The 16,160-nt window shown below is 33.0% G+C and overlaps 1 protein-coding gene across 1 annotated transcript; it reads right to left on the reverse strand.

Moving 5' to 3' along the window:
• Nucleotides 1-747: 747 nt before the first annotated feature.
• On the reverse strand, nucleotides 748-14,661 carry LOC110034029 (2-oxoglutarate-Fe(II) type oxidoreductase-like). The gene is made up of 12 exons (XM_020738261.1): nucleotides 14,458-14,661; nucleotides 13,588-13,783; nucleotides 8,567-8,665; nucleotides 7,934-7,985; nucleotides 6,508-6,632; nucleotides 6,333-6,433; nucleotides 6,177-6,235; nucleotides 5,124-5,180; nucleotides 4,105-4,150; nucleotides 2,554-2,633; nucleotides 1,258-1,348; nucleotides 748-1,043 (listed from the first exon to the last, which is right to left on the reverse strand). Exons 1-12 carry the CDS (start codon nucleotides 14,569-14,571, stop codon nucleotides 1,035-1,037), a joined length of 1,029 nt encoding a protein of 342 aa, XP_020593920.1. The 5' UTR covers nucleotides 14,572-14,661; the 3' UTR covers nucleotides 748-1,034.
• Nucleotides 14,662-16,160: the final 1,499 nt, after the last annotated feature.

Here is a 16,160-nt window from a genome sequence, read left to right on the forward strand (position 1 = left end):
GAAGAAAACAAATAAATGCCCCATACATCCTCTCCTTAAATCCCCTAGCAGAATGGAAGAAGAAGGCAAAGAAGATTTCCTTTAAATGGTAGAAGAATCTCTATTTATATGACTTCGAATGACTTCTCCCCCCTCTATCGAGCTGAGAAGAGATAATATTAAATTATTTTAATATGCGAAGAGGTCGATCAATTAAATGCCAATGAAAGAAAGATATGATATAGATGTCAAATGATTCATAAATAGACATAGACATATTTCATGCACATAGAACAACAACTCCATTACTTTCGATAACGCGATGTTATTAGTTACTCCAAGAGACGCAATATTGCATTTCAAACTATCCACATTCTCTCCATGTGTAGCAACTTATGTAACATTCTTTGGGCATGACAACCCCCAAACTTATAAATAAGAGAAGTCATCTTCAAGTTGGGATCTCTTTTCGGCTTCTCTCGATCAACCGTCAAGTCAACTTCTCAACTTTCTCTTCTCTTTACAAACTCCCCTAGGTATTGTCAGACCATTGACATTTGTGAATTAAACACAAATAAGCACATATATCCATAAACATTTCAATTAAATATAGACCTAATTATTATTCCAGTTCAGCTCAATTAAATTTAAATTTGAATGATAATGCCAGTTCACATACAAAAAAGAACATTGTTCATGCCATCATTGCATTAAAAAACAAGAAATAAACATATAATACGAGCAGATAAATTAAGTATTTAAGCAAAATTACTATCAATAAATCAATATATTTATTTCCGAAAAAATAAAAACAAAATACCAGCACGTTAGATGAACAAATCCACCTCGATATGCATGCCAAATATAAAATCCACAGGCATTTTTAATACATATATATACACGCACAATATGCTGCAACAACACAATATGGCTGAAATGACAATTGACATTTAGAACTAGATTATTATTGTTAATTAAAGGGCTGAAAAATCTGAATTTGCTTCAATGTTTTAGCAGGTGCAGGTCCTCCTTATGTCAGTTGCAGTTAAGTATGGTTATTTAGCCTGTACAGAAGAGAGAGAGAGAGAGAGAGAGAGAGAGAGAGAGAACAAATAAGGAAGATTTACATACATATCATGAAAAGATGTGTTTTATTTTTAAAAGTTGTAGTGATATGTTTTATGTGATATGAAAGATTTGGGATGGTAAAGGTGTTAGATATGTAAATACACAAGAATTGGGTGGTATGCATGTAAATTGCCCCAAAAATGTAAATACCTTTTCTTCTGTTGTTTGATATGAGCTCAGGTCAAGATGTGTAGCTTTGTATCTCTGGCTCAAATATGCTGCACATGTTACAGGAGGGTACCTGCGATGGTTATGAGTGTTAATACATTGAGAGAAAGAGAAAATAAAAAAAAAAAAAATAAAAAAAAAAAACTTTTTTTATTAATACATTGAGAGAAAGAGAAAATAAAAAAAATAAAAAAAATAAAAAAACTTTTTTTAAGGGAGCAATTATATACAAAACTAACACTCTCTTTCATCACTTTTTCAAAAATTCACTCAAATATTAAAATTCATAATAAAATCCCAACACATATTTTTCATTTTTATCAAATTCTCAATGATTTGATAGTGGCACGGCTAAATACAAAGGTCTAGTAAGTCAAACAAATGACATAGGGGTTAATTTTGTAAATAATAAAGTTTCGAGTGTTATACATGTAATTATCCTTTTTTTTTTTTAATTTGATTTACTTACACACCTGCCATTGATATTATGTCATCGGCAGAAAATAAGGGGCTGTTTAGGTTAATACATTTAGAAGAAAAAAAAAGAAAGAAAGAAAAGATGATCGATTCACAAACGTATGCCATTTAGAGGTTGTCTGATTCATTGTGTTAGCTTATGTTGGATATTAATTTACAGCTTTTTCATAATGAAATCATGTATATATTTTGAAGTACTTACAAACTTACAACACTAAGTATCACATACCCAAATATCAAAATTTAGGTGTTAAATATATATACACATATAAGAATTGTGTGGCATGCATGCATGTAAAACTACCCATCTTTAAATGATAAGTTAAATAAGGGAAATCTACATACATAGCACACAATTCTTATGGATTTACGTATCTCGCAACTAAAGTTTCATATTTACACGGATAACACCTTCTACGTGAAAAGATGAATTTGACTATTAAAATGTGATAATTAGTGCTATTTTTTATGTGACGCGAAAGAATTGAATGCTTTGTGTGTAAAAATGGAAGTTTGGGTGTGAGAAACGTAAATCCATAAGAATTGAGTGCTGAGTATGTAAATGCCCCATTAAATAAAAGGCAAGTAATCACATTCAAAATTTAGTGTGATGAGATCTATAAGAAGTATAACAACGTATAAATGCCAAAGCTATCTAATCATGAAAAAGTTGATGAGATTACATTATATAGCATTTTATTGAATCAAACAGAACTGTATTAAGCAATCACACCATTAAAAGCAAAAAATTAACATACAAAATTCTCAGCCTGACTTGATATTTTGGCATAAGAAGCTTACTTGGGTGGGTTAGTCTCAGAAGTACAAGATGGCAAACACTCCACAAGACACTCATGGCTTGGCTCCACAAAATATGCAATCTGCTCCAGAAAAAGGACCAAAAAAAAAAAAATCACTGAAATATACTTGGCAAGAACATACACATTCATGATAGGTAAACCTTATTTAAAAAAATATATCTTTCACCAAACAAGGTGTAAAAAATTAGTATTGATGTTTTTTAACGATAAGAAGCAGCTTAAAAAACATTAGATTAACATATAAAACTTAAAAAAAATTAGGAAGATTTACATACATACCATTCCATTTCTATGTATTTACATATCTAACACCTAAACCTCAAATTTTTACATATGTACGACCTTTATTTCAATTTTAAAAGTTAAACATGATGGTATTTTTGATCTGATATGAAAATTTTGGGTGGTATAAATATAAAAGTAACATTTAGGTTTTTGATATGTAAATACATAGGAATTGGGTGGTATGTATGTGGATGCCCCAAAAATTATAGTCTAATTGTACATAGTGTGACAAAGCTTTATGGAAAAGGAAGCTAGGAAGAGGATTATGCCTCATTGATGCAAATCTGAAAATCTATATTCATTGGAAATGCAATTCATGCGTATAGAGTTATAACTTTTATTTTCTTAATTTACTTTAGTGTAAAATTACACCAACAAGGTATGTTATCAAGTATTTTGAATGGTTTCTTAGAACTAACTCATCATTTTATGGTTACAACTTAGCTCATTGTATTCTAAATAGCACTCTTTGGAGTCCAAAATCAATACTACAATGCAAAGTGTTAATTACCACTCAGTACTATTTCTATTTCCGTAAAGTACGATCTACTACACCTCTTGTTAGGGTTTAGGGAAATTTACATACATACCACACAACTCGTATGTATTTACATATCTAACACTTATAAGTTTGATATTTACACTTAAGTTACAATACTTAGGTGTCATAAATGTATACATGAAAAATGTGTGTTTCACATTTAAAAAGTTAATAATGGTGGTGTTTTTGATGTGATGTTAAAATTTTGAGTGTCATAAATGTAAATGTAAAAATTTAGGTGTTGGATATGTAAATAAATATGAATTATGTGGGCTGCATGTAAATGCCCCTAGAGTTTATGACCCAAATTTTTATATGAGCTTAATTGGTTGCTGAACTTTATAATTTGCTACTATTTTCTCATATAATTATAGATTTTGGATAATTATTAAATTATCTTTTAGAATGAACTAAATGTATCCGTAGTCCTTACATTAAAAGCAACAAATTTTTGGCAAAATTATGGATTAATAACTCATGGATTGTGAATTTTTATATTTTCATCTTGAATATCATCTTACTTTTACAATAGAAATCCTAGACCTTTAACCATCTCACATCACTCATAGAAGATTAAACCAAATTGGGCATCATTCAATGAAAAAATTAATATAATAACCATAAAAATACTAAAATACCACATAAGATGCTACAAAAATAATTATTTTCTTTCGAACAGAAAAATAATAAAATGATGGGGCTTACAGAATAACGTTCTCGTCCATCACTGAGTACTCGGTGCAGTGTGGACCTGCAGTAAGGCAAAAACTTGTGAAAAACATACAATGAAATAGCTCAATCAACGCCCCAACATAACATTAAACTAAATCTACAATTGCGAGTTAAGCATACACCCCAATTCTAATGTCTTTACATATCTAATGCCTAAATTTTGATTTTTACATTTATACAACACAAATCTTTCACATCACATAAAAATACCACTATTTTAGCTTTCAAAAAGTGTAATACACCTTTTCATGCATAGGTAATGTGGTATATGTGAAAAATTGAAGTTTAGGTGTTAGATATGTAAATACATAAGAATTGAGTGGTATGCTTATAAATCTTCCAAAAACAAAACATGAAAGCAGCAATGCTATTAATGCTAATGTAATCCTGAAATATAAATCGTTATATTGTAGTGTATAACACATACAACAATAAAAATGTTATCTTCAAGGATGCTATATATGCTGCTTCATAAAAAATCCTCATCTGATATTTTAGCAAACTCTACTTGCATTTTACCTAACGAGCTATAAGAAATTTCAAAGTGCAAGTTTTAAATTGTGATAACTTTTGATCTTGTATTGCATAAATATTGTTTCATACTGTTGAGATAATATAAGAAATGGCTTGTTAGAATATTTGAGAAGAGCCAAAACTCAAACATAAATAAAGAAACATCAAGATTCAAAAATTCTGGATGGACAAAATTACAGGCAGAGGAGAAGATTTCACTAAATTGAAAAAAAAAATTTCATTGACAGGGCGGGCTTAGAATTTGGCGATTCACATAGCATAACATCCATAAAAACCTTATTAATCACGCGCACACAAATATATAATGTTTATATATACATATGTGTGTGTACACACACATTAAGAACCTAAAAAAAGAAGCTTATTTGGATACTCAAGCACGCCAAAAGAATATGTTTAGTACATTAAGAGAGAAGCTTTCGAAGATGAAGAAATCCATTAGACAGGAAGAGCAATACCTAAAAACACCATTACTCCACCGCTCAAGCATATCACCAAGGTTGACAATGAAACCTCTGAATAAGACATAAAACTTGAGTCAATACACAGCGATTAGATAACATTGTTTTCATAATAATGGTGAAGTAAACATGTTTTCCTAGTAGGAAGCTTGACACAAGTACCGCTCAATTCTTATGTATTTACATATCTAACTCCTAAAATTTAATTTTTTACATGCATGCCATCTTACATGTGAATAAAAAGGTGTATTTCAAATTTTAAAAGTCAAAATAGTGATATTTTTTATGTGATATGAAAGATTTATGTTGTATAAATATAAAAAGTAAAACTTAGGTATTAGATATGTAAATACATAGGAATTGGGAGGTCTGTATCTAAATGCCCCTTCATAGTATTAACTGCAGGAATAAAAATGTCTAAATTATAACTCTATATTATTTATCGCCCGACAAAAGAATATATACATTAATAAAAAGGTTCAAAAAGGAATGGCCATAGTAAAATCAAATTAGTTGACTTTTTAAAATGTAAGCACAAAATTCCTTAAAAATTAATGAACATGATGTAAATTACGAAATATCCATAGGCCATCTTCAGCATGAGTAGGCAGTAAGATTCTAAACTCCATCTTAATCCCCATAATAGGTATGCTTCAAGTTCAAGGTGAGTAGCAATTTAAGGCCAATTTAAAACCAAAGTTCACAGTCTAAACTTCAAATATCGAATAGTTTAGGTAGGAAAAAGTATTAAAATAGTCCCTGGCTTTTTTTAGATGTAATTTTTAATCCCTAAGTTTATAAAAATGTCAATTCAATCTCCAGACTCTTTTAATGAGGCCTAAAATGGTTCTATGGGTACTACTTCAGCCCATAATAAAAGAGTATAAGGATTAATTTGGCAACTCTGGGACTAAATGGCCGGATGTAAATAATCAGGGGACTATTTTTACACTAACCCCTTTTCAGTTAATATTCTGTGGCAATCTCAAGAACCCACTTGCAGAATGAAGTAAGGAATTTTCTAGTTTAGAAACTAAGAAAGAAACAAACCCTTTTAGAGGAGCCACATATTCCCATGTCTGAGGCCGCACATCCTTATCCTTGCATATCTAGGAAGAGAGCAAAACCACGTATTACGTATAGATACCACCAACGAAAATTTGAGATGCAAAAGGGATACTTTGTGCTGATTACCTCCCCACTTACCTGAAGGCCAACTACATCATCCGTAGCTAAGAGAGTAATTAAACCATAATCAGTATGAGATCCACATCCATATATCCCCTTTGAAGGATTAGAAGCTTTACCTGAATTCATAGAGAATAATAAATCCATCATGCCATAAATCAGAATACACAAACCTGGCCTGGGAAGTACATACCTCCTTCATAGTGAAGAAGCCTTAATGTTGCAATGGGATCACCAAGCATTTCGGGTTTATCAAAGAAATCTACATCTAAGTCGAGTGCAAGAGCTATGATCTTAGCAATTGACCGAGATACTCTCCTGTAAGAATTTGAAAAATATTATCTCAATGTATTATAATTAAAAAAAAAAACACATGGGCATTAATTTTGTAAAAATGCAAGATATGTGTATTAGAGGTGAAATTCCCCAACTTTAAAGAGAGAATTGTGTGTGCAACTTAATTTCTTAATTTACAAGAATAACATCAAAGTTTTTAAAGAAAACAAGAGAATTAATTTATTTGCATGCAAGACAATCAAATAATTAGGAAATGAAAAAATAATTGAGAATACAAACTAAATTTCTTTTTTTTTTTTTTGTGCTATTTAGGACTTGAGTGGCATCCCTATAAATAGAAACACTCAAGGGCTGCTTGGGACCACTTTTGATTTTGATTATCTAGTTTTGTTTTTTTTTTATGTTTTTACTTGAAATAAAATGTCTAGTATGCTATAACATGTTTAGTTGTTTTTCAAAACACTCAAAACAACTTTTAGATATATTTGACTCTTTTTTAACAACAAGCTAATTTATTTTTGAAAATAAAAAATAAAAACATGAAAAAACAAAAAAATAAAAAATTTGTACTAAACAAATATGTTTTTAAAATAAAAGCAAATGAAAAAACAAAAAAATAAAAAATAAAAGTGATCCAAAAAAAGCATAAAAAAAGCCTATAGATGCTATTTTTAAGCAGCGATTGTATCAAGATACACAAATACATTTTGAATGACAATAAGAAGGCAAAAAAAAAAATATGTAGAAAACATGAGCTTAAAATTACAGGACATTTAAATCTTTTAAGAAGACAATCATGTTCTTTTTTATTTTTATTTAGATGAATTCTAGTTTATAGCCATTAGTCTTGGCTACATTTTATATATTATCTATTTATCTTGATATAAAATTATGATACTTTGATGCAAACTTTTTCATATTTCTGTAAATACACAGCATACACACATGAAATTGCCGCAAACTTAAAGTTAGACAATTAGGAAAACTGAATTAGAATAGGAATGCTGAGATTTTTAGGGAACTTAGAACACCAATATCCCTAATCTCTATCCACCACATAAGAAAAAACAAAAAAAATATTGACCCTAATGCATACAACGAAAATCTCTATCATTCAATTAATAAATCTTAGCTTCTAGAAAATTTGAAATGCCTACTAGCATGTCACAATTGTGCCATTTAAATGCCTCATTTCAATTAAATTGAGAATATAATACTTGAAAATTTTCTTTAGAAAATTTGTATGAGATTGAGGACAAAATTTAATGTTTACTTGATGATTAAATAAAATATCACATTAAAAGGCACAAATGATTACTCACAAGGCCTCTTTGTGGTACTGCTCCATAACCCGCCTCCACCCTGGCAAAATAACTGGAGAATACAGAACAGGGAACAAAGTAGAATCAGAAAAGTTCAGCATAAGTTCATAACAAATAAAAAGTACAAGAAAAAACACCAAAATAGGAGCCCGTATTTTAACATAAGGAAATTTACACATAGCACACAACTCTATGTATATACATATCTCACACCTAAACTTTCATACCTTTGCGTAAAAAGTTGTATTTCACATTTACAACGTGATAAGAACTAAGAAGGCTATTTTTTATGTGATATTAAATTTTTGAGTGCCATGTATGTAAATATAAAACTTTAGTGTGAGATATGTAAGAACATAAGAATTGTGTCCTATGTATGTAAAGATCATTGAAATGACAATTAACATCAAAGATAATAATGATCATCACAAATAAAATGAGAAAAGGTGAAACTATGCTCAAATTCTCTGCAGCACATTGTAGTAAATTTACTGATTCAGGTGGATTTAAAATCTTGATGCCTACTGTTAAAGTTTTAAAATTAGGGTTCATAAGCTCGATGTGAGAACTTCATCTCCATTCTGAAAATTAACATCAAAATGACAGCTTAGAGAACACACTCTGATAGTTTACCATTTGAAGGCCACTGATTTGGGCCAAAAAAGGGCTTTTCGGCTTGAGGATCATCTTGAGGTACTTCAACGCCAATGTAATATCCTTCTTTGTAATCACCTAGAAACAAATCCAAAAGCATTTCATTTATACACACTTTAGCTCATTAAAACCACAAACACAAAATGAAAATTTTCACTAATCATCATTACCAATAGGTAGCATATAGATTAATAACAATAAATTGTGGCAGCTTTCAATATTTGATCTTCAATGTATTTAGGCAAGGAGCTTCCCATACATTCACAACCATCTCCAAATAATTTTACCTACATAACACCCTCTCAAGTGTATGCTCCTTGGAGTGTAAACTAGTCAGTCAAGCTCGAGCTACCCTCAATTTGAGCTTGAGCTTGATTAATTAATCAAGTTTAAACTCGAGCTCGAGCTTAATTCTAAGAGTTCGAGTATGGTCACGAACTAGCTTGTTAATTATGAAAGATGGAAATATTATTAATTCAAGCTAGTGTTTAGTGTTATAATAAAATGAAAATATAATGAGCAATAAAAAGATAAATAATAATAAATCACTTGATATAAAACACAAACTATTTTTTAAATATTTTTAATTTTTTTAAGATATAGCCTTGAATTAATATATTTTGAGTATATTTTATATTAATTATTTTTTAAACATGTTGGCTCCGAGCTAACAAGTTAGGGTTGGCTTGAGGCACGCCTTATTACCTCATCGAGCCTCTTATCTAGTGGAGCCCGAACCAGCTCAAGAGTTGGTTTGGCTCAGTTATACCGCTAATTGCTCCTCATTCTTCCTTATTAAGAAGTTTGAAACATAGACATGAAATTTTGTTTTGGCATGTTAGTATTGAGAGTGCTGTTCAGATGTAATTAAACGTGAATAAACCTGATTCCAACATTTCAAAACCATCTAATATCTCTCTTGACATCCGTGTTTTATTTTGAAGGTTATTTTGAACTCTAAATTGACAACGTGTGAGCTTTTCGTGCTTTTATAAAGGATTACTAATAATTAAGGGAATCTCAAAGCATAGGAAACAATGACCAAATGACGAAGATAAATAAATACTGTGTAGTATGAATGACATTTTTCCTGGTGAGCTTTTTTGCATAGTTATAAGAACCAGAATGGACCGTCTAGTCTGACCAAGCCAACCGTGAGCTGGTCCTTCGACCAGTTTGTTCTATATCCAAAACTGCTTTCTCATCGTTAAATATTCTTTTAGTAAACATTCATTGCAAGAATTACAACCATATGGCTATTTAGAGAGGAGGAAATCTCCACATAGAAGCGATGTTTGGATTGATGTTTCAAAAGATGTGTTTTAGAATTGCATGGAAATTGAATGCATGATTTTTATAAATACAAGGATTATCTGGGTGAATACAAATATGATAAAAGTTGATTTAAAATTCATGAAAATTACAGTTATTAATATTAGTAGTGCAAGAGACTAGCAAGCTCACAGGTTAAAAGAAAGTTTCGACCTCTCAGGTTCTTAAGATATCAACAATGGGATTTGTTCTCAAATATCAGAGAAGTGGTGACGAGAAGTTCAACGTTGTTAAGCTCTTGGGATGGATCATCAGCAAAAGAATTCATAGAAGATTTTGTTTAGAGTTAAACGAAGGCTGCTAAGTAATATCTCCTCCTCATTTTGCTCATCTTTTTACTTTTTGATGTGACCAGAGGCCAAGACTGCAGGTTGTTCTCCATTACTGATATTAAGATAAAGATAAAGAATCATGAACAGGCCGCGTTCAAAGAACATGAATCATGAGCAGGCACAACACTAGATTTATAAATCACATGATTTGAGTGTTTTTCAATATGCAAATAGAGGTTTAGAAGTAATCCAAATCTCCCAAAATTTCATATATAGGGGCATTTCCATACATACCGCACAATTCTCATATATTTATATATCTAACATCTAAACTTCGATATTTACATGTAAACCACTCAAATCATTAACATCACATAAAAATACCACAAATACCTTTTAAAGTGAAATATATCTTTTCATGAATAGGTTTGTAAATAGATGTAAACAGTGGTGTGTATGTAAATTTCCATTAATATATTTATTCTTGTTGTGAGATATGTACTTCCTGACATAGAAATGAGACGAAAAAAGAATACAAGCAAACACAGATCGTTTACGTGGTTCGATCCAACTGGATCTACGTCCACTGGAGGGAATCAATCAAATATTTCACTAAGGTAAAAGAAATGGAGAATACATAGCTTATACATAGAGATGAGCCCTCATCTTCCTTCTATGGCCTCCCTCTCAAGCGACACCTTGATACAAGGCCTCAAGATGCTCTCCTCCTCTCTAACTCTATAGCTATTCTCTCCTCTTTTATGGTAGCTTAAGATCTCTTCTCTTGCTCTCCTAAGCCTCCCACCCTCTCTATTTATAAGCAAGAGAGTGGTAGGTGAGAGGTAGGTGAGCGATAGGTGAACGGTAGGTGAGATGTGGTTGGTGAGCGGTACCACATTACAAAAGTGTCATTTTACCTTAGTTCATTAATTGGGGGTCAAAATAACAATTCTGCTTAAAACCAAACATCAAAAAATTTGAAAATGCAATAACCTACTAATTGGGCAATAAAACAAACCCTTGGTGAATTTTTGTAAAGCACATAAAAACTAGTAAATTTGGAGAAGAACCAGAATAATTTGATAACTAAACATTCAGCATGAAGCAAAACTAACATCCATCATGTTATGGTATGGTTCATATACCATATAGAAACAGACGCTGTAACGAAGCGGAGCAGAGCGGAGCGAAGCGGAAGAATCTGTCCAAATCGGGAAGTTACATTATGTGGGTTGGGGGTGTTGGGTCAACGCCCCGCTATACGGTACAGGGGTAATTTGGAAATTACATATTGTACTGTAGGGCTTACTCTAGGATTATAAATAGACCTGTTTGTAATCCTAGGTCTTTCAGAGAGTTGAATTTTGTATTCTGTATTCTTTTCTAAATATTGAAAAGGAGGTCGCAACTCTGCTCCCGATGACGTAGGCATCTTTGCCGAACCTCGTTAAATCTATGTGTTCTTCTGGATTTGTGTCGATTCCTATTTTTCTTCGCCCTAATTTTCTCAACAAGTGGTATCAGAGCTAAGGTTTGAGGGCAAGGAAGAAAACTGCGGCGGCGCAGGAAGCAAGAAAACGAGTTTGGTTGGCAAAGGAGTTCGAAGGCTAAGTCTTCGGCGAAGGTTTTGCGCGGGTTCAGTGGTTCCAATCCAGAGATTCGCGGCCAGAAAAAGGAAGGTTCGCGAGGGTCAGAGGCGGTTCGCGGTACCGAAGGCTTCGGTGCGGAAGGCTGCTGGGGAGTTGTCCGTCGCAGGAAGGAGCGAAGGATCGCTGCTTTGCGACAGGCAGAAGCTTTCAGCGACAGGCTTTCAGCGGAGGCTTGCGGGAGGCAGAAAAGGAACCAAAGGCCAGAGGATCGCCGAAATTTTGGCTTCGACAGAGAAGGCGCTCCAGAGGATCGCGGAAGAAGACTGCGGAAATTTCGGCGTGCGAAGAAGGAAGGTTTCGGCGTTGCAGAAGGAAGGGAATATCCTTTGCTAGACAGGAATCAAGGAATATTCGGCTCCGCAAGAATATTCCCTATATTTGGCGGAAAGGAGGCTGGTGCTTTGGAGAAATTGGAAAGGAAAGTTATTAAAAAAAAAATTTCCTTTAAAAAAAAAAAAAAATCTTAGTTCAAAACTAACCTTTATAATGACATATTCATGCAGAAGAACACAAATCTCAATATAAAACAATTAAAGATAATTTATTTTCTTAAAGAACATTTTCTGTCCTAAAAAGATATAATATAATTAGCCACCATATTTATAATTATGCATCACATACAACTCTTCTCTCGACAGCATCTAACCAAAAAACATGCACACAAGATCAAAAACAACCCCTAGCCCTACATGCACATAACCATGCAGACATTCTTACTTAAAAAAAAAAATTTAAATTAAATAAAATAAATTTTAAAAACGAATTTAATATAATCCACTTCACCTCATCAAAACTCTTCCTCTCTGAACTCCAACTGCACTGTCTCGGTTGGGTCTGATAGAATATCTTGAACAGTGATTTCGCAGAGGTATTTCGCGAAAGGTTTCGCTCACGAGACAGCAGTTTAGCCGAGATGCTGGCGCAAACAAGAAAAGTGCTTCAACCCACATTTGTGCATAAGAAACTCCATGATATTTTTCTCCTAAGGGGCTGGGTATTCGCAAGGTGGAGATTTTTCTCCTAAGAGATTGAAGAGATTGAATATTCCCAAGGTGTAGATTTTCTCCTAAAGGGCTGAATATTCGCCAAGGTGGAGAATTGTTAGGTATGACTCATAATACCAGAATTTGGAGTCTTTTGGAATGAAGAGATGTCTCTTGGAATTGAAGAGATGTGTCTCTTGGAATTTAGTGGGTTGAGATCAGCGAGGGCGCAGCAGAAGCATGGTGGCTCAACCCACATGGGTGCAAGTGTAACTCCCAGGTAGCTTTTCTCCTAAGGGGCTGGATATTCGCCAAGGTGGAGATTTGTTATGGTATGACTCATATACCATATAGAGACAGACGCTGGAACGAAACGGAGCAGAGCGGAGCGAAGTGGAAGAATCTGTCCAAATCGGGAAGTTACGTTATGTGGGTTGGGGGTGTTGGGTCAACGCCCCGCTATACGGTACAGGGGTAATTTGGGAATTACATATTGTACTGTAGGGCTTACTCTAGGATTATAAATAGACCTGTTTGTAATCCTAGGTCTTTGAGAGAGCTGAATATTCTATTTTGTAACACTTTTCTAAATAGTGAAAGAAATCGCCGCTCTGCTCCCGAGGATGTAGGCATCTTTGCCGAACCTCGTTAAATCTCTGTGTTCTTCTGGAATTGTGTCGATTACTGTTTTTCTTCGCCCTAATTTTCTCAACACATCATATATAGAGGTGAAGATTCAGGATACATAAACCATGGAAACCTACCATGCACTTGATTTTCAGGATCCAAAAGCTCGTCTAAAGCAGGCGTATAACCTCTATGCTTTTCATTCCGAAGTAGCATCATCTTCTCAGCCAAAGGCAGATTAAAAAATCTCTTACTCTGAAAGAAAACTTCATCCATGAATTCCAAGCTAATTCCATGATCAACTACATAGAAGAATCCACAATCCAGACAAGCCTGAAACAGCAACCAAAAACAGCAGAGATTAGCAGTTACAACATCAAACAGATTACAGCTCATTCAAGCACAAAGCAGAAATCAAAAGATTCAAAAGTAATAGCATATTCATTCCGACTAACTATAAAGGTTTTCCGCTGTAGAATAATAGACTTAATTGCTAGAACTTTTAACCCCTCCTCAGAAACCAAAAAATAATGCACGCATTTATTACCAAAACTCTGATCAATTTAAGATGGCTTCAACAATTCCTAATACAAAATAATGAAAACTTCAAATATAAATGGAAACCCGTCGACATTGAAATAGAGTCAGTAACTCAGTAAGAGAGAAACGAAATCAGGAAAGGCGAGTTCAACCTAAACTATTGGCCAATTATACACACATGGCAGCTACCGCACAGCCAGCAACACCATATAGTAATGAACATCTAACAAAGTAATTGTTATTTTGAGCTGAAAGAACATCTAACTAACCACAATCTAACAAAATTGATTAACAATATGACAGCAAAACCTAGTTCTAATTCTAAACAAGTAAAACACTGGCAAAAAAAAAAAAAAAAACAGAATTAAAGAAAACCTTGTAAAAAGGAGAGAAAATTTGAGATTCAACTTCGACATCAAATCGAAAGGCTCATCAATGTTGGAAAAAGGAAGTTTGAAGAGGCGAACCTGTTTGAGGAGTGAAACAGACTTGTGGATATCAGGATCCGACAGACTGATACAGTTCAGGGCCTTCGTCTTCGCCGCCGCTGGTGCAGCCACCTCGCTCGCCACCCCGTCCATCTCCCTCTCTCTCTCTCTCTCCTCTTCCCTTAACGAGAATCCAATTCTCGTTTTTCTATCCTCTCTTTTTCCCTCTGCTTTCCTTCCCGATATTCTGTTGTTCTTGAACTCCGAAGAGCCGATTTACATTTATACCGCACGCCGAAAGAAATACGCTTCTCTCCATTCGCTCCCTTTAAAAAATATATTTATTTTAATTTAATTAATATATTTACATATCTAACCCTTACATTTTATTTTTTACATTTATACGACCCAACTACTTCTTATCACATAAAAATATCAAAATTTTATTATTTTAATAAATAAAATATAATTTTTAAAGCTTAGATGAAATGAGATACATGTAAAAAATTAAAAAATTATGGATTACATGTGCAAATAGATAGGAATTGAATGGTATGACTTTAATTTTTTTTAATATAATTTAAAGATTAAAATGCTTTATAAAAATGCAAATATTTAAGGGTCTGTTTGGGGCAACTTTTGCGTTTCAAGATAAACATCAAATATTACATGTGCAAATAGATCGCAATAGTCGACCCGCGACCTGAGTCTAGTGTAAAAAACATAAACGCGATAGACAGCATTTTCAAAAACACGCAAACCAAATGATTAGACGATGTTTTTAAAAATGCCGCCGCACTTATAAGTTGCCCCAAGCGGGCCCTAAATTATAGGTATGTAAAAGCATAATTACATATGCGAATTTCCTATACACTAATCATATTTATTAATATGGAAATTTGAATTATCTTCATACTTCAATGAACATGTATGATGGCACGTATGTTATTTATGAAAATTCACTAAGAAAAAAAGAATTCAAGTAGGAAACTAATGGAATTTATGATATAATGATTTAATTTAACTTTATTTTTTATTTTACATTTTATGATAGAAATTGTATAAATTATAGATGATCTTTATCAAATTACAAAAAGTCTTTTGAATGCCATGCATTTAATATTTTCAACCAAACATATAAACATGATAATCTTTTCGTTCTAGAAGGTGAAATTATTTAGCAAAAATTGAATATATATATTTGTGTCGTGGGTCATGGCCTGTTGGTGGAGCAGACTTTTTGAAGGTCGTTAGCCTCCTCAGGTCACGAGTTTGAATTTCTTTCTCGTCCGTTTTTTGATAGGGAGGGCGATCATCGAATAGTTAAACACATGAGGGTGACTAAAGGCTTCTATAATAGCCTCCAACAATTATATATATATCAGTGTGTGTGTGTGTGTGTGTGTGTCGCAAGCTGCGGCCTATTGGTTGGCGGGGTTCATAATAAGTCCCCTAAGATCATGGGTTAGGTCCCTAGTGTCGTTGGGTTCTCAAATATTTAGACACATGACACGGGCTCTCATCATAAGACTTAGCGTATGGGAAATCAGCATTTGGGCCTTAGCCACATATTCTAAACTGTTAGTTGGCATTCACGATATAAGACCTCTTAGGTCGGAAGTTCAAATCCTCTCTAGCATAGTTGGCCTTAAGAATATGATATTCAAATTTTTAGGCTCATTAGTGATAATTGAAAGCTCTGAATATTCCTTTTAATATATATATATATATGGCTTCAACAA

Source organism: Phalaenopsis equestris, unplaced genomic scaffold (genome assembly GCF_001263595.1).
Source record: "Phalaenopsis equestris unplaced genomic scaffold, ASM126359v1 Scaffold001333, whole genome shotgun sequence".
Lineage (NCBI taxonomy): Eukaryota > Viridiplantae > Streptophyta > Magnoliopsida > Asparagales > Orchidaceae > Phalaenopsis > Phalaenopsis equestris.

What these genes read in the sequence shown, in the direction of transcription:
- LOC110034029 (XM_020738261.1), bottom strand. Translation starts at nt 14,571, where the DNA reads ATGGACGGGGTGGCGAGCGAGGTGGCTGCACCAGCGGCGGCGAAGACG. An exon ending in CAGTACCACAAAGAGGCCTT is followed by an intron (nt 6,633 to 7,933) that starts GTGAGTAATCAT and finishes AAATTCTTACAG; the next exon opens with GAGAGTATCTCGGTCAATTG. An exon ending in ATGATGTAGTTGGCCTTCAG is followed by an intron (nt 6,236 to 6,332) that starts GTAAGTGGGGAG and finishes CTCTCTTCCTAG; the next exon opens with ATATGCAAGGATAAGGATGT.